The sequence below is a fragment of the Jaculus jaculus genome, chromosome 15, assembly GCF_020740685.1.
Source record: "Jaculus jaculus isolate mJacJac1 chromosome 15, mJacJac1.mat.Y.cur, whole genome shotgun sequence".
NCBI classification, from domain to species: domain Eukaryota; kingdom Metazoa; phylum Chordata; class Mammalia; order Rodentia; family Dipodidae; genus Jaculus; species Jaculus jaculus.
In genome coordinates, this window is record NC_059116.1 from 57,379,134 (window position 1) to 57,398,842 (window position 19,709).

The window sequence follows — 19,709 nt, forward strand, 5'->3', positions numbered from 1 at the left end:
ACATCAAAGAGGGACCCAAGTGGGCATGCAGCAGAGGTGAGACCAAAGCCATCCCAAAAGATAACTGGGATTTCACCAGGACAATACTCACCAAAACAGCCTGGCATATAGGCTTGCAGCAGAAGTGTTAATTGTACATTACATGTCAGGGTAAATCATGTGTTAAATCTGATGGATGGCCAGATTTGACATTCATAAATCAGCTATATTTTAGGCTTGTCGTTTGTTGTTCCAGATTTATAGTGCCTTTGTCTCCTCTTCTGTTGTCTATTGCGAAAAGGCCTCACTTGGTCACAAGCTGACCTTGGAACCCTCTACAGACCAGAAATCTCAGCTTTCCAGCTGACAGGATTAATGGTGTGAGGTTAACACACATCCTTAGGGACTTTGCCATTCTTAGAGGATGGATCTGTTTGTCTTAATACCAACTCTTGCAAACACTGTGCTAGTTTTCACTGAATGTGTATATTCTTCAGTTAATTTTTAGAATTTGAGCTGGGCTTGGTGGTGTATGCCTTTGATCCCAGCACTCGGGAGGCAGAAGTAGGAGGATTACTGTGAGTTCAAGGGCAGCTTGGGACTACACAGTGAATTCCAGGTCAGCCTAGTCTCAAGTGAGACTCTACCTTGAAAAAAAAAAAAAATTTAGAATTTGCCAGTATTTTGTTCCACCAAGCCTACTAGAATACTAGCATAGCAGGCAAAACCAACACCTAAGGTAACTTTTATATGGTTACTCGGGTAGTCTTTCAAGAGCCACACCTAGCACGTTAAGCCTCCACCCTGAATATATATAACATCAGACTGACTGACACATCGAAAAGCCAAGCAACAAATTAATCCAAGATGTAAAAAAAATAAAGCAATCAAGACAATATAACTTCACCAAAAATAATAAATACATCAGAAATATCCTTGAATGAGACTATTTAGAGGAAATGTCTGAGAAAATTTTCAAAATAAAGATTATAATTATACAAAAGGAAACTATTAAACACACAAACCAAAGAAAATATATTGAAAGCATTAGAGAGAAAAAGCAAGTCACTTATAAAGGCAAGCCCATCAGGATGACAGCAGATTGATCAACACAAACTTTAAAGGCCAAAAGGGTTTGGAACGATGTATTCCAACTTCTGAAACACAACAACTGTCACCCAAACATACTTTGCCCAGCAAAGCTATCCATCCAAATTGATGGAGAAATAAGGATATTTCACAACAAAAAAATAAAATAAAATATATGTGAACTAAGCCAGCTCTACAGAAAATGCTTAAAGGGTTCCTCCACGCTGAAGACAAAGGAATGCATATATATGAGGAAACAGGAAAAAATAAATCATGCTCGATAAACACTTACTGTAAGGGAATAAAGGGAAAATAGGAAGTGTTGGGCCTTGAGAGGCCCCAATGCAAGGCCTAGTGGAACTTCCTGAGTCTAGCTAAAGTTTGGCGACCTGTCTCTGGCCAGCTAGGACTCAGCAGGGCGCCAAATTGCCTCTGCCCTGCTACTTCTGCAAGAAAGTTATAGTTCCCGCACGTGCTTAGAACCAATCATTTCAAAAGTCATGATATGCTATTGGCCCTTACACCTCATCCTTTCCTAAGATCCCTGACTTTGTTCTCAACGCTATATAAACACCTGCCTGGTACAATAAAGTGAGAGCCTGCTTCGACAAGTCTCCCGACTCAGTGTGGTTTTCTCCGGTGACTAGGAAAGGTTCTGAGTCATCAACACTCACCATCCCGCTCAGCCCCAGGAAGAGACCGGTGGGACTGGCTCTCCTACAGCCCTACCTGCCGGGGAATCTGGCAAGGAGGCACTACAAAACAAGAAGAATGGGGATCACAAATACAGACCTTTCAATAATAACTCTTAATATCAGCAGCCTCAATGCCCCAACCAAAAGACACAGGCATGCAGACTGAATTAAAAGGCAGGATCCTTTGATTTGTTGCCTCCAAGAAATTCATCTCTCCATAAAAGACTGAATCTATCTTAGGGTGAAAGGAAACAAGCAGGTGTTGTGATCCTAGATTCTGACAGAATAGACTTCAAACCAACATTAGTGAGGGAAGATAAAAAAGATCACTATATACTGATTAAAGGAAAATTCAACAGGAAGATATTATCATTTGAAATATATATGCACCTCAAATGGAGGCTCCCAATTTTATCAAACACTAGTAGACATAAGGTCACAGATAACACCAAACACAATTCTAATGGGAGACTTCAACTGACAGATCATGCAAACCCCATTAAAATTCCAACAGCATTCTTCACAGAAATAACAAAAGCAGTCCTAAACTTCATTTAGAAGCACAAAAAACCTCGCATAGCCATAACAATTTTGAGCAACAAAAATAAGATTGGGGGGCTGGAGGGATGGCGTAGCAGTAAAGGCATTTGCCTGCGAGGACCCAGGTTCAATTCCCAGGACCTACGTTAGCCAAATGAACAAGGGGGCACACGTGTCTAGAGTTCATTTGCAGTGGCTGAAGACCCTGGCACACCCATTCTTTCTCTCTATCAAGCTCTCTCCCTCTTTCTCTGTCAAATAAATAAATAAATAAAAATAAAAAAATATTTTAAAAAGTAAGATTGGGTATCACGATACCTGACTTTAAGCTATATTACAAAGACATAGTAATAAAAAACAGCATGGTAGGGGCAGAAAAATAAAAGCATGTAAATCAATGGAACAGAATAGAGGATCCAGATATTAATCCAGGCAGCTACAGCCATCTAAGATTTTTTTTTAATTATTTTGTATGTATGTATGTATGTATTTATATATTTGACAGAGAAAGAAGGGGGGGAGAGAATGGGCGTGCCAGGGCCTCCAGCCACTGCAAACAAACTCCAGACGTGTGGCAGCCATCTGATTTTTTTAATTAATTAATTTATTTATTTGAGAGCAACAGACACAGAGAGAAAGACAGATAGAGGGAGAGAGAGAGAATGGGCGCGCCAGGGCTTCCAGCCTCTGCAAATGAACTCCAGACGCGTGCGACCCCTTGTGCATCTAGCTAACGAGGGACCTGGGGAACCGAGCCTCGAACTGGGGTCCTTAGGCTTCATAGGCAAGCGCTTAACCGCTAAGCCATTTCTCCAGCCCCAGCCATCTGATTTTTGACAAAAATGCCAATAAATATTCATTGGAAAAAAGACATCCTCTTCAACAAGTGGTGCTGGGAAAACTGGATATCTGTATGTAGAAGGATAAAAATATAACCTTGTCTCCATGCACAAGAATCAAGTCCAAATGGATCAGGGACCTTAATATCAGACCTGAAACTCTGAAACTGCTAGAAGAAAAAGTAGAGGAAACACTTCAAAATATTGGCATAGTCAATGACTTTCTGAATATAACCCCATTTGCTCAGAAAATAAAACCACTAATCAACCACTGGGATCTCATGAAAGTTTTTGTACAGTAAAGGACACTGTGAATAGAGCAAAGAGACAACCTTCAGAATGGGAGAAAATCTTTGCCAGCTGTACATCTGACAGAGGATTAATATCCAGAACATATAAAAACTAAACAATATGAAACCAAACAACCCAATTAAAAAATGGGCTATGGAACATCAGAAGAAATACAGATGATATGTAAACATCTAAAAAAGTGTTCTACATCCTTAGCCATCAGGAAAATGCAAATTAAAACTGCACTGAGATTCTATCTCACTCCCCGCAGAATGACTACCATCAAGAAAAGAAATGACAATAAATGATGGCAAGGGATGCAGAAAAAGCAGAATCCTTCTACATTGTTGGTGGGAATATAGTCTGGTACGGCCACTGTGGAAATCAGTATGGAGGTTCTTGAGACAGCTAAAAATAGATTTACCATATGATCCAGCTATAGCACTCCTAGGCAAATATCCTAAGGACTCGTCTCACTACCTTAGAGACATTTACATAACCATGTTTATTGCTACAGTATTCACAATAGCTAGGACACCAGCCTAGATGTCCCTCAACAGATGAATGGCTAATGAAAGATGGGGTTCATTTACACAATGGAGTTCTATTAAACAGTAAAGAAAAATTAACTTATGACATTTGCAGAGAAACCAATAGAACTGAAAAGGATTATACTAAGTGAGGTAAACAAGACCCAGAAAGTCAAGCATCACATATTCTCTCTCATACGTGGATCCTAGCTACAAATGTTTAGATTTGTATGTGAGCTGGAAACAAAACTCGGTAGCAAAGGCCAGCAAGCTAGAAAAGTCTATGAGGGAGGGAGGAGAGGGAAGAACTTAAGGGGATAGTATTGTATACATGTAAGGAGAAAAAAGATTACACAGAGTGGAATGGTCTAAGCGAGGCCAGGAGAAGAGATTGATTAAAAGGGGGGGGGGGGCAATCAAAATTCAAGTTTGTTTTGTTTGTTTTTTTTTTGGTTTTTTGAAAAGACACACAGAGAGAAAGAACTGGTACGCCAGGGCCTCCAGCCACTGCTGTCGGACTCCAAATGTGACCTTATGCACTTGTGTTACCTTTTGTCACTGGCTTCTTTAATTTTTTTGTTTGTTTATTTGTTTGGTTGTCTGGTTGTCTGGTTGGTTGGTTGGTTTTTCGAAGTAGGGTTTCACTCTAGCCCAGGCTGACCTGGAATTCACTATGGAGTCTCAGGGTGGCCTCGAACTCATGGCGATCCTCCTACCTCTGCCTCCCAAGTGCTGTGATTAAAGGCGTGCACCACCATGCCCGGCCTTTTTTTTTAACTTTATTTTTATTTTATTTATTTCAGAGACAGAGAGAGAGAGGGAGGGGGAGGGGAGGGGGAGGGGAGGGAGAGGGGGAGAAATGAGCACACCAGGGCCTCCAGCCACTGCATATGACTTACGTAGGTACTAGGGAATCGAACCGAGGTCCTTTGTCTTTGCAGGCAGATGCCTTAACAACTAAGCCATCTCTCCAGCCCAAGATATTCTTAATAATCTTAATAAGACATTTGAAAGCCTACTTTTTTGAGTAATGACACATCCAGAAACCATAGATTGTTGCTATTGCCAAGGCCCTTGGTTTCCCATGAAAACAGTTGCTAAGACCCTACTGATTTAAGATTGCACATGCCTGGGTGGCAGGGTCACTGAGAAATCAAACTGGTGTTGAGCTCAAAGCCTCCCTGTAAATCAGCCAACTAAAAGCTGGAAAAAGCTACACCACATGCAGCTCTACAGAAGATAGAAGTCATCAGCGGTGAAAACAGTGGACACTAGAAGCCTCAAGTTTGGCCAGACAGGCCAAATGACCAAACAGGTCCAATAGTGGCACGTCCGCTCTGGGGGAAACCACTGCTCTCTAATTGGACTGGAGGTTTACTCTATGGGAAGAAATACATGCCTAGTACTGAAAACCTAATCAAAAGCCTGTGGTAGGGGAAGTCATGAGCCTTAGGGGTGTAAAGCCTGCTCTTGTCTGGCTATTTGCATATATTTTGCTCATCAAACTTCCCTCTAAGCATTATACTTAATGTTCACATTTTACGCTACTCTCACTTTTGATTAGAGAAGCTTCTCTTTTCAGATGATGGTGACCACTGAGATGACCCCAAAGACAATAGTATTGAGAAGAAGTGAGGAAGGAGTGTCCAGCACTAAAGCATCTGCATCACACCCTCCAAGGCCAGGGTCCACTGCGGAAGAGGTGGCGGAAAGAGTGTAACAGCCAAAGGAAGGGTGGACTGCTTACAAGGAAAGTGTCCAGACAGAAACTGGCCTCGATATCCACAACCTTGCAATGCCCAGCACTACCTTCAGAAGACCCTCATAATACGAGGGAAAGATGATGGCATCATAATAAAAGAGAAACTAAGGGAGAGAGGGAGGGGATATAATTGAGAGTGGAGTTATAAAGGGGAAAGTGGGGCAGGGAGGGAATTATCACAGCATATTGTTTGTAAGTAAAGAAGTTGTCAATAAAAAAAAAATTATACATTAAAAATTCAGCCAGGTGTGGCGGTGTACACCTTTAATCCCAGCACTGAAAAGGCAGAGGTAGGAGGACTACCATAAACTCAAGGACACCCTAAGACTACATAGTGAATTTCAGGTCAGGGCCTGAGCTATAGAAGAGACCCTAACTTAAAAAACAAGAATAACAAAAAGAGAGACTGACTAAGATAGGGAGGGGATATGATGGAGAATAGAGTTTCAAAGGGGAAAGTGGGGGGAACAAGGTTATTACCATGGGATATTTTTTATAATCATGGAAGTTGTTAGTATACATTAAAAAAAATTAAAATTAAATAAATGGAATAAAAACAAATTATTTGGCTACAACAAGAGGTATGTGGGTAGGAGAAAGAATACTATTTTAGGTAGCAAGGACATGATTTTTGTTAAAGTCCAGGTTTTATGGCTATGACATATAAATTGTGTAGGAAAACTAAAGTTGACATACTTCTACAAAGAACTGTAGTTTGTCACAAATGTATGTACATTTATAGTGTTTCTCCTGAAGCATTATGTAAGAATTAATATGCAGCATTGCAAATAAATTCAAATTTTATTTCTAAAACACTTGGTTATGTCAAAAAATGTGCTATATCCTCCCTATATCAGTCATACCCTTGTACTAACCATCTTAAAATATGTTCTTGTTTTCTGACTTATCTATGTCTTTCTTTGTACCACATCTCCAATTTACATAATGGATACTTGTTCCAATTTGAAGGTTCAGAAAACAATGTAGATATTTATTCTGTAGAGATCCTGTTGTTTGTGTTAATCTTGTACATACAGTGTTATAAAGACAAATCAGGGTACTGCCTACCCAGCTTACAAAGGTTTACAACTTTCTGTTAACTTTTCTTTATTTCTATGCAGGAAATACTCTTAACAAAAAGTTTTCCCAAAGGGGCATAGTCGTGCATGCCTTTAATCCCAACACTCTGGAGGCAAAGGTAGGAGGGTGGCCATGAATTCAATGCCACCCTGAGACTACATAGTGAATTCCAGGTCAGCCTAAAATAGAGTGAGACTCAACCTCAAAAAAAAAATTTTAAAAAGTTTTTCCTATGTGTAAACCTAATGGGTCACAATAAATAAATAACATAAAAGCAGAAGGGAACCATACATGTATGAAAATGCTAGTGAAAAATAAATAAGAAAATGTTAGTGAAACCCATTATTATGTATAATTAGTATACATTGATAAAAAAAAATTTTGAATGCCCCCCCCCCCAAAGAACTAATCACTTCTTGGCATTTAGGTTAAAAATCACATGTAAAGAATAAAAATTAGCCAGATGTGATAAATGCACGCCTTTGAATCCAGCACTTTGGAGGCAGAGGTTGAAGGGCCACTGAGTTTGAGGATGGTCTGAGACTACATAGTGAATTCCAGGTCAGCCTGGGCTATAGACTAAGACCTTATTTAAAAGAAAAAAAAAAAAAAGAATAAACATTAAATTATGGAATATAATTTTGAAGGGGGAAATATATCATTTTCTCATAGAAATTAGTTTTTAAGAAGGAATGTATGATACCAAAGTGAATTTTATGTTAAATAATGATTAATTTAAATCTATTAACACCTTGATACTTTAAAAAGAAAAAAGTCACTGATTCTTCCATGATAAGTGTGTCTAGATTAAAAGAGAAAACAATATAAGTAATACAACCCAAATGCTTGTTAGCATATATTCACAATCACACAGTGCTAATACTTTGTAAGCATATACACATCCAGAGCAAATGCTTTATGTACACACACACACACACACACACACACACACTCACACAGTGAAAGATGCACAGAAAAATTCTAGAAAAACTTAAGTGGAAAATGTGAAAGCTAAAAATTACAATAGCACATGCCTACACTGAGATATGAAATGTGACACAACTTTTTTTAATGTGTTTTCTATCCATGTGACTTAAGTAAAATTTCAATAATTACATCTTAAGATTAGTTCTATTTTCCTTCAACTGTCTGTGAAATTTCAGGGAGGCCTTAACATTTTTAAAAAAAAACTATGAAAACAACTGCCTTTCAATGTCCTAGTTTCTAAACAACAACAACAAAAAAGATACTCAAATAGTAATAAGATGATATCCACTGTACCTTATTATAACGATCATGTGGAACAGACTGTAAAACGATTGGTTCCATGGTAGAAACATTGGCAAATTGTACCTCTGGAATATACAGGGCACAAACCACATGAGCCCAACCTAAAAATAAATAAATATATAGTGTCATTTTTTTTTTAAAGAATTAACAAAAATAAAACTACCTTTCCTTAAAGATCCCTTAAATTGACTATTTAAGCAAATTCTTATGAAAGCAGTAACAAAATCTTACTACTGTAATAAGAATAGTCAAACTACTATTGGAAAAGGTTCCTAATAATTACTGTCACTATTGTGCATGCTGACATAAATAAAGGAAGTCACTTATAAATTCAAATACACTGACACATAAGGGCACATTAATTCAGATAAACACTGCTTCTGATAACCACTTTAAAAACAGTTGAGCCGGGCGTGGTGGCACACGCCTTTAATCCCAGCACTCGGGAGGCAGAGGTAGGAGGATCGCCGTGAGTTCAAGGCCACCCTGAGACTACAGAGTTAATTCCAGGTCAGCCTGGACCAGAGTGAGACCCTACCTCGAAGAAAAAAAAAAAAAAAAACAGTTGAATGGGCCTGGAGAGATAGCTTATCAGTTAAAAAGTTTGCCTGCAAAGTCAGAGGACCCAGGTTCAATTCCCCAGTACACATGTAAATTCAGATGCACAAGGTTGCACATGCATCTGGAGTTCCTTTACAGGGGCTAGAGGCCATGACACACCCGTTCTCTATCTGCCTCCTCCCCTCACTCCACCTCAATAAATAAATAAAATAAAATCTTAAAAACAACAACAACAAAAATAGCTGGAGGGCTAAAGAGATGGCTTAGCAGTTAAGGCACTTGCCTGCAAAGCTTAAGGACCTATGTTCAATTCCCCAGTATCCATGTAAGCCAGATGAACAAGGTGTCACATGCATCTGGAGTTCATTTGCAGTGACTAAAAGAACATGGAGTACCCATTCCTTCCCTCCCCCTCCCAATCTCTCTCTAATAAATACATAAATGAAATCAAAAAGAAATACCTTGGGATGGAGAGATGGCTCAGCAGTTAAGGCATTTGCCTGTGATGCCTAAGGACCCTGGTTCAATTTCCCAGAACCCACGTAAGACAGATGCACAAGGGGTGCATGCATCTGGAGTTTGTTTGCAGTGGGTAAAGGCCGTGGTGTGCCCATTTTCTCTTTCTGCCTACCTCTTCTTCTCTCTCTCAAATAAATAAATATACTTTAAAAAAAAAAAAAAAAAGACTGCTCTGCTCTTGAGAGTCAGTCAGTCCTAGCAGCTTATGATTGTCCTGAATAAAAGCTTCCATCTTTGCCTCAGAGTGGTTTCTGTGGTCTTGGTCACTCCTGAACCTTACATCTGGTGCTCTGACTTGGCTAGGAAAGCTTCTGGTTGCCCTCTTGGGCAGCCAGACCTCCTTTCCCCTGACCAGACCACCGAACTGCCATTTGACCCTCTGAAGGCTTTTGACCATCTCTGTCTGACACAGGGCCTCACACCCACCACGATTCAGCCTCACTATTATTCCCTTTTCCGTCTCCTCCCTCCTTCACGTTAATTGTCCCTCTGGGGTTGGCCTACCCTGGGGTCTCATCCCTCCTTGTTGAAGCCCTGCTGGCACAATCAGGCTACACCCCTCGGCCTTTAGTCCCCAATCCACAGTCTTAAGAATGGCACACTCCCAAAACCTTGGGTCTATGGCTCTCTGGTCTACCATACCCTAGGAGTGCCTTTAGGTTTGGTTGCATCATCTCTGGACACCCGTTCTCCTTCCCTCCTCTCCCTCTCCCTCCTGAGCTCTTATTTCCCACTGCCAGCCACTTTCATCTTCCACAGCCAGCAGCTTTCACCATCAGGAACACAGTCGCCCTCCTCCCCTACTATAAAAAGCTGATGGTGGCAACCTGTATGGCCTCTGCCCACATGAGAGGTACAGGCCCCTTTCACCCTAACAGGCCAGGGGGTCATATTGGTGTTCTGTGTAAACCCAGCTTCAACCCTGGCTTATTTTCTCTCACCTTTGTTTTGCTCTTTCCCTGTTACTTCTAGCACTCTTAGACATCTTATCTTTCTATTCAACTCAGCCTGATCAAAATTAAGCTGGACAATGGGTCCAAATGGCCTGAAAATGGTACTTTTGATTTACAAATTCTCACTGATTTAAAAAACTTCTGTCAATATACAGGCAAATGGTCCGAAACACCCTATTTTTCACTCTGCATGCACAGCCTTCTCTGTGCTCTACCTGCTTTTCTCACCAGGTCCTTCTAGCCACCTCGTCCCAACAGCTCCTCCAGCTCCCTCACCATCTCCTGACAGCCTACCTGGTAAGAAGATTTGATTTTAGTCTCCAGAGTTGTAAATACAACAGAAATTTTAAGTGGGAATGCAAAACTTCTAAATGAATGAATGTGTGAAGGGGAAATGGTTGTCTAGAGTCTATATGAAAAGTGCACTTGAAATGAATGTGTGTGTGTGAGAGCATGTACGTGGCTCACAGCCCCATTTCTGTCCTGAGCAGCGCCATTTCATTGTGGGGATGTTCTCCACCAAGTCCGCTGTACGAGACTTCATAGCCAATTTTAACTGTTGAGTGTCCCCCAGAAGAAACACTAAAAGTAATTAAGATCATAGAAAAAAAATGCAAGATGCTCCTACTCTTGAAAGAGTTATAAACTGGCAGGATCAGAAAGCAGCCTTATAGCCCTGAGGGAGACCAAAACTCTCCCTGGAATTTGGGGTTCGGGGAGGCTCTTTCTTAGCATCCCTGCCTTACAGAGCCAGACAGCTGCAAGCACAGGGAATCTCAGGATCCTGGCCCCAGCATGATGATGAATGAATGCCAAGTCACTATGGGGACTTCTTATAAGAAATTTGTAACTGTTTTACATTTATTTTTTTATGCTTATATGGAACTAGCAGCAAACAATAGCCTCAAGATTTATGTTTAAATTTAAAAGTACTCAATACTAAATTTGTAAAAAAAAAAAAAAAATTCTAAAATTTCTAATAATGTTCAAATCTGTTTTCATATTTTTTAAAATGTGTTTCAGTAAAGTTATAAAAAACAAAGTTCCAAAATCAATAAATGATAAAATGTTTATTCTGGGTAAATAGTATAAGTCAAATATGATCTATTCTTTCTTTAAAAAAAAGTTATTTCAAAGAGCCTCTTGAAAAAAATGGTGTTATGGTAAGAACAATAAAAGGTTTTGTTGGTGGTTATGAGATGAACTGACTGGAAGATAAATTAGAGAGAAAATTTTAAATGTTAGAAGTTTACTGTTTGATGAAAAAGACTGTTAAGAGTGGTTATATGGATTGTAAAGTAAAAGTATGTAGATGAAGATATGAGTAAGCTTAAACAAAGTTAAAGACAAAGTACTTAATCAGATTACAGACTTCGTAAGATATAAAATGACTTTGCCTAAGGTTTACAGACTAACAAAGCATGGCTGATAGCAGGTTGCTATGGTATTCAGGTTGTAAACTTAACTTTAGCTCACTGAAGTTAATCTGGTTATAATAATGGTTATGAAAGACTGAATTTAGAGTACCCAACCAAGCTAAGTAGGTTCTTCTATTTGTCAACCTTTTAACTAAATCTTAAGCTTAATATTGACTCATTAATATTTAATTCTCTCCTAAAGTTATTATATCTTAAACCCTACCTCAAAAAAATCTCACAGAGGAATTATTTACTCTTTTTTTCCTTTCATAAGATAAACAGACCACATTTAAAACATTAAACAGTATTTATATGTCACATACTTGAAAACTATTTACTTCATGGTGAACAATAAAATTCTAAACAACGTTATGATGTGATTTAAGATGTAATTCCTCAATTCCTGCAACAATCAGTCTTAATACTTTAGTTTTAACCTATGTCACTAGTGAACAAGTTTACTAAATTATCACAGACAGGATTATAGCGTTGGTTAAGGTTGAAAGGGAGGGAGGGAAGGATGGAGAAAGAGGGAGAGGAAGGAGGGAGGGAGGGAAGGAGGGAAGGAGGGAAGGAAGGAATTTCTCACAGAAAGATTAAGTGTGGAGACTAAAAATGAATCCAGACTCAGTATGGCTCATCCAAAAAAAATGCCTGGAACAAGTGTTTCAGACTTTTTAATATTTATAGTGTTTCCCAGCTAAAAGCATCCAAAACCCAAAATCTAAAGTGCTCCAATCTGAAACTGGGATTCCAAAGCTTTTGAACTTGAACTTTTGGCTGGGGCGATGGTTAAGAGCACTTGCCACTTAAATTTACATGAGGGCCTAGAAAGATTGACTCCCCAGAAATCACATACAAAGGTGAAAAAGGCTGAGCATGGCCACATCACCTATAATCCCAGTCCATGGAGAAGGGAGTGATGGGGAGAGTGCAAGTAGGGTTGGGTAGAGGAGGCTGAAGAATCACAGAGGTTTGCTGACTATAAAGGACGGTTCTAGGCTGAAGTAGGGACCTGGCTCAAGAAAGCACACAGATAATCAACAAAGAGCAAACAAAATTCACCTTTAAACTACACACTTACACACACAGCCTGCAAGCAGCTGCATATACATATACGCATATACCAAAATACATATACTCTACAAACAGACGCACACAAAGAAGTTTAGGGGGCTAGAGAGATGGCTTAGTGATTAAGGTGCTTTCTTGCCTGCAAAGCCAAAGACTGGAGTTCTATTTCCCAATTCCCCTCATAAGCCAGTTGAGCAAGGTGGTGCCTGAGTCTAGAGATCTGGAGTTTGTTTGCAGTGGCTAGAGACCCTGGCACACTCATTCTCTCTCCCTCCCTCTTGCTCTCAAATAAATAACACATGTAATTATATTATATTATATTATTATAATATGTGTTAATATTATATTATATTATATTATATTATAATACATATATATATTATATTATTATATATATAACTTTTGGGGGGGTTTCAAGGTAAGGTCTCACTCTGGTCCAGGCTGACCTGGAATTAACTATGTCGTCTCAGGCTGGCCTCAAACTCATGGCGATCCTCCTACCTCTGCCTCCCGTGTGCTGGGATGAAAAGCATGTGCCACCAAACCCAGCTAAAATATTTAAGTTTTGAACTTTGAATGTTTCACATTAAAACTTTTACGATGAGAAATGATCAACCTATGATTCAGAGAATCTGCAGGAAAGAATGCCACTTATATATGAGGTTTTACTAGTGAATCCTGTCTCAAAAATAAAAATTAAAAAAAGAAAAACAGAAAAGCGGGGTGGGGGAGTATTGAGGGAGATGGCTCAGTGGATAAGGTACTTGCCAACTAAGGGTGAGAGTTCAGATGTGCGGGCACAGCAGCCACCTATAATCCAGGCCTAAGAAGGATTGGACAGGACATTCCCCAGGCAAGGTAACTAGATGAACTACAGCAAACTCTAGGTTCCACTAAGATCCCGCCCTACCAAACAGTGAGGAAGACCTGAAAGCCAAGTCTGAACTCCACACACATGTGCATTTGCACACACATGTATGAAAACATATGCACAAATATCCATATGCACACCAAAAAAGTAGGGCTGGGAAGATGGCTCAGCAGGCAAGACGATCCCTAGGACTCACATTAAAAACAAACAAACAAAAAAAAAAAAAAAACCAGGCATAGGACTGAAGAGATGGTTCAATGGATAAAGCACACACAGTGCAAACTTAAGTATAACAGCTCAATCTTGTTGTTGTTGTTTTGTTTTGTTTTGGTTTTGGTTTTTGACATGAGTTGGGTGGCCTCCAACTCATGGTGATCCTCCTACCTCTCGAGTGCTGGGATTAAAGGTGTGTGCCACCACGCCCAGCTTCAAAACTCAATCTTTACACTCCACCCCCCAAATAAAAAACCAAAAGCCATGGTGGGCTTCTGTAATCCCAGTAAAATGATACTGACAGCAATATGGGAAGTACAGACAAGAGAACTTCCCAGAAGCTCATGGCAAGCACAACAAAGAACAGAGTGAGGCAGGGCGTGGTAAGGCCTGCCTGAGATTCCATAGCGAATTCCAGGTCAGTGTGGGCTAGAATGAGACCCTACCTCAAAAAACAAAAACAAAAACAAACAAACAAAAAAGAACAGAGTGAGAACCCAAGGCAAGAAACCCTGCATCAAATGAGGTAGACAGGCGAGGACTGACCCTAAGTTGTCCTATAACATCCACACACACATTGACACAAAGATCGAGCGTGCACACACATACAAATAAGATACTTATGCACTACAGTCCATCTGTAAACGAGCAAGTGCTGGGGAAAGGTGGAAGTAGAAACAGGATCACTGAGGTTCAGTGGTCAGCCAATCTGACCTAAGAAAACAGGCAGTTCCAGGTTCAGTAAGAGACTCCATCTCAAATTGAAGAGAAAGAGCAACAGAAAAGGAGATTCACTGCAATGTTCTCCACACACAAGTGCACAGGGCATGGGCACTAGTATACATACATGCTAAAACCACATGCATGCACACATAACACGTCCAACAATGAAAAGAACATGTTAGCATTTTAAATAGAAGGATATAATTCATTCTGTATAATAACTAATGCTTAAATTTGTCCAAAAAGAAAAACTAGCCAGGCATGGGGGTGCACACCTTTAATCCCAACACTAAGGAGGATGAGGGAAAAGGATCACTGTGAGTTCAAGGCCAGACTGAGACTACACAGTGAATTCCAGGACAGCCTGGATTAGAATAAGATCCTATCTCAGGGGAAAAGAAAACAATTGTGCCAAAGCAGAAAATAAATTAAGCCAGGCATAGTTGTGCACACCTATAATCTTCGCACTTGAGAGGCTGAGAGAGGAGACTAGTGAGTTCAAGGACTAGTCTCCTTGTCTATTTGTAAGCAAAATGTTGTCTCTAATTAATAATATCCATGGCTGGACTTCCGGTTAAGATGACGGCATAGGTAACATGCCAAAGCAGCCTAGCGGGGGGAAAAAAGACCAAACAAACTCAGCAAAGTATACACTTTTACTAAAAAGTGAGGTGTATAGGAAATTGAAGTGGCAGTGGAGAAGTAGAAAAGTTCCAGAGCCTGCACAGGCCGGCAAAAGTGGCTCCGTCAGCTCAGCCAACCGCGGCAGCAGCAGCGCTCCAGAAAGCCGCCAGGCTCGGCTCCAGCCGCAGGAAAAGCCAGGTGCGGGAGCTTCCCCTCACGCCGGCGCTCTCCGCAACTCAGGAAACGTGAAGGGAGAGCGGCAGTGAGCAATGGAGGAGCAGACCATGAGGTAGAAGAACACGTGGAGCAGCGAGAGAACCAGAGCAGCCGCGGCTCCCTCCCCTCCCCCACTGCCTGAGCCCAGCTCTGACGAACAGAGCAGCGGTCCCGGGACCCGGCCACGCCAACTTGAGCCCACAGTGGGACCCAAGCAGAAGCAGAGTTCGGCAGCAACATCAGTGGCTCCAGCACCAGTAACAGCGGCCCCAGAAGTAGCAGCTCCAGTCGCAGCAGCAGCGGCAGACCCAGCAGCAGCAGCTTCAGTGGCAGCAGCGGCAATGGACACAGCAACAGCAGCTTCAGCAGCAGTGGTGTCTCCAGCAGTAACAGCTACAGCAGCAGCAGAGGCAGCAGCAGCAGTGGGTCCAGCAGCTTCAGCAGCAGCAGCTACAGACCCAGCAGGGGCAGCTTGAGCAGCAGTTTCAGCAGCAGGGGTGCTGATCTGCAGGGCCACACTTGCCAGGCTCGGTTTGCCCCACAGGAAAAGCCAGTGCCCAGCTCCAGAAATCAGAACAGCAGCCCAAGGACCCAGGCAGCAACTTGATTGAGACCAAAATCATCCAAGGTAACTGGGATTGCACCAGGGAAGGGTCTCACTTGGTCACAAGCTGACTTGGATCCCTCAACAGACCAGAAATCTTAACCTCTTTGTTGATAGAGGATCTGGTCGTTATAATAACTACTCTTGCATACATACTCAGGGCTGTTTTTGATTGAATGTGTACAGTGTTTAGTTAGACTTTAGAATCTACCTGTATTTTATTCTACTCAGCCTGCTTGAATACTCCTATATCAGGGAAACTCAACCCCTAAGAACATCTTTGTAGATACTCTGAGAGTCTTAAGAGCCACACCTAACACCTTAAGGTCCTACCCTGAAAATATATTACATCAAATCAATTGATACAGCTAAGAATACCCAGCTAGCTAGAAAATCAAGCATTAACCTAATCCAAGATGCAAAAATATATACATTATAACACAAGAAACACTAAAAAGCAAGACGATATAAATCCACCTAAAAGCATTAATGCATCAGAAATGTCCTCCAGCGAGAATGAGTTAGAGGAAATGCCTGAGAAAGATTTCAAAAGAATGATTATAAATACGTTCAAAGAGGTCAAAGAACAAATCAAAAGAAACAAAGAAGAAATCAAAGAGGAAATCAAAGGAATCAAAGAAGATGCAGGACACCAATTTAATGAAATAAAGAAGGCAATACAAGACATAAATAAGGAAATAGAAATAATAAAGAAATAATATCCATGGCTATTATTTTAGTGAACAATATTTAACTTTATAACATAACATAAACAAACTGGGAGTGATGGCACACGCCTTTAATCCCAGCACTCTGGAGGCTGAGGTAGGAGGATCACTGTGAGTTCAAGGGCAGCATGAGACTACATAGTAATTCCAGGTCAGCCTGGACTAGAGGGAGACCTACCTTGAAAAATCAAAATAAATAAATAAATTTTAAATATAATTTTAAAATAATATTAATACAAACATTAACTACTCCACCAATCAATATTTTAAAGACTGTACTTACCCCCATTATCTGTTCTTTTTAAAGCTCCATCTTTATGGGGACACAGTTCACATCTCTAAAAAAAACAAAGGGGGGGGGCAATGAAGAGGGTTTTTTCCAAATTACCAAAATAATACCTTCCTTGCAACTACAAAACTAACAAAATCACTGCAAGTGCACTTATATTCATTACCACCAAGAATATTCAAGAACATTTCTAGCAAAATAGCAACTTTCCTGAAAGCATTCTTTTGGTTAACAACTTTAAAAGTACTCTTTCAGGCTGGAGAGATGGCTCAGCAGTAAAGGTGCTTGCCTGCAAAGCCAATGTACCCAGGTTCAATTCCCCAGGACCCACTTAAGCCACATGAACTAGGTGGTGCATGCTTCTGAACTTCATTTGCAGCAGCTGGAGGCCCTGATGTACCCATTCTCTCTCTCTCTCTCTCTCTCTCACTGCCTCTCTATCTGCCCCCCGCAAACAAATAAAAAAATATTTTTTTAATTTTTATTTATTTATTTATTTGAGAGTGACAGAGAGGGAAAGAGGCAGACAGAGAAAGAGAATGGGCACGCCAGGGCCTCCAGCCACTGCAAACGAACTCCAGACATGTGTGACCCCTTGTGCATCTAGCAAATGTGGGTCCCGGGGAATCAAGCTTCAAACCAGGGTCTTTAGGCTTCACAGGCAAGCAGCGCTTAATCACTAAGCCATCTCTCCAGCCCTAAAATAGTTTTTAAAAGTGTACTTTCACCAGGTGAGGGGAGGGGAGGGGGAAGACACAATGGCTCATGCTTATAAATCCCAGCACTTGAAAGGCAAGAGGATTAAGAATTTGAAGCCAGCCTGCACTACACAGTAAGTCCCAAGCCAGCCTGGCTACAGACCAGACTGTCTCAAAACATAAAAGCAAGAGGAGATTACTGATTACTAATGTAAATTCAAAATGTATGGAAAACAATGTCACAATATAATAAATGCAAGACTATTAGTCACAGTTAAGAAATGGTTGAGGAAAGTGTGGGGGTGGGGAGGGAGGGAATTACCATGGGATATATTTTATAATCACGGAAAATGTTAATAAAAATTAAAAAAAAAAAAAAGAAATGGTTGAGGCCAATGGACTTCAAGACTAAACTAAGCTGCATAGTATCTTCAAGACAACTTAGACAAAGAGTAAGATCCTGTCTCAAAAATCAATAAATAAATGACAGAGCTGGAGGGCTGGAGAGATGGCTTAGCAGTTAACGCTTATGCCTGTGAAGCCTAAGACCCAGGTTCAATTCTCCAGATCCCATGTAAGCCATATGCAGATGGTGGCACATGCATCTAGAGTTCGTTTATAGTGACTAGAGGCCCTGGAATGACCATTCTCACTCACTCACACTCTTACTCTCTCTGTGTCTGTCTCTAATAAATAAAAATTTAAAAATCTTAAAAACAAAACACACACACAGCTGGAGAGATGACTTAATGGTTAAGGAACTTTCCTGAGAACCTTAAAGACCCAGGTCTAATTCCCCAGTAACCACATAAAGCCAGATACACAAGGTGGCACGTGTATCTAGACTTCATTTGCATGGCTAGAGACCCTGGCATACCCATTCTATTTGTCTCTCCCTATTAATTATTTTTTTAAACAATATGGGACTGAAAATCATCAAATATATCAGAAAAAAAACGTAGCCTAACTTATATCCAAAGAAATAGAAACATATAGCTGGGTGCAGTGGTACACACCTTTATCCCAGCCCTCTGAAGGTAGGAGGATCACTACGAGCTCAAATCCAGCCTGAGACTGCACAATGAATTCCAGGTCAACCTGAGTTAGACCCTGCCTTAGGGAGTGGAGGGAGGGGGAATGAAGTGGGGTGAAGAAAGAGGGGAGAATGGGGGAGGAGAGAAGGGGAAGACTAAGAGGAAAGAAAGAAAGAGAGAGACAGAGAGAGAGAGAAGGAAGGAAGGAAGGAAGGAAGGAAGGAAGGAAGGAAGGAAGGAAGGAAGGAAGGAAGGAAGGAAGGAAGGAAGGGAGGGGAGAAAGGAAGGGAGAAAGAAGGAAAGAAAGAAAGAAAGAAAGAAAGAAAGAAAGAAAGAAAGAAAGAAAGAAAGAAAGAAAGAAAGAAAGAAAGAAAGAAAGGGAGAGAGAGAGAGAGAGAGAAAGGGAGAGAGAAAGAAACATGAGCCACAAAATTTTTCTTAAAAGATATTTCCTGGGCTGGAGAGATGGCTCAGGGTTTAAGGTGCGGACAAAACGAGTCTGATTCTCCAGTTCCCATGTAAAGCCAGATGTACAAAGTAGCATATGCACCTAGAGTGCATGTGCAATAGCTAGAGGCCCTGGCACGCCCATTCTCTCTGTCTGTCTGTCTTGTCTGTCTATCTCTCAACTTACAAATAAACATATAAAAATGTTTTTTAAAAAAGAAATTTCCACTGGGCATGGTGGCACACACCTTTAATCCCAGCACTCAGGAGGCAGAGGCAGGAGGATCGCTATGAGTTTGAGGTCAGCCTGAGACTACATTGTAAATTCCAGGTCAGCCTGGGCTAGAGCAAGATCCTGCCTCACAGGGAAAAGAAAAAAAGAAAAAAAAAAGAGATATTTACTTCCCATGCATAAGAAACTTGAATCAATCATTAGTATTGCATAAATAAATCGATAAGTAAATAAATTCCTCATCTTCAGAGTATAAGGTACACTTATTTTTGGAAGCATTTCTGTTTGGCTATTTCCTTTTGTTTTCTAAAGCAGGTTCTCACTCTAGCCCAGGCTGACCTGGAATTTAACTCTCTATAAACCAACCTGGCCTGGAACTCAAGGTAATCATCACACCATATCCTTCCAAG

General features: G+C 40.7%; 1 protein-coding gene across 13 annotated transcripts in view; it reads right to left on the minus strand.

Moving 5' to 3' along the window:
• Positions 1–19,709, minus strand: part of Mllt10 (MLLT10 histone lysine methyltransferase DOT1L cofactor) — a 270,901-nt gene that overhangs the window by 170,531 nt on the left and 80,661 nt on the right. For 11 of the 13 annotated variants that reach the window (XM_045134579.1, XM_045134577.1, XM_045134584.1 and 8 more), the window contains 2 exons: positions 16,883–16,937; positions 8,087–8,196 (listed from right to left, as the gene is read on the minus strand). In XM_045134579.1, the coding sequence (XP_044990514.1) occupies positions 8,087–8,196; positions 16,883–16,937 (165 nt within the window). The remainder of the gene's footprint in view (positions 1–8,086; positions 8,197–16,882; positions 16,938–19,709) is intronic. The other 2 variants (XM_045134589.1, XM_045134588.1) reach the window with 1 other exon arrangement.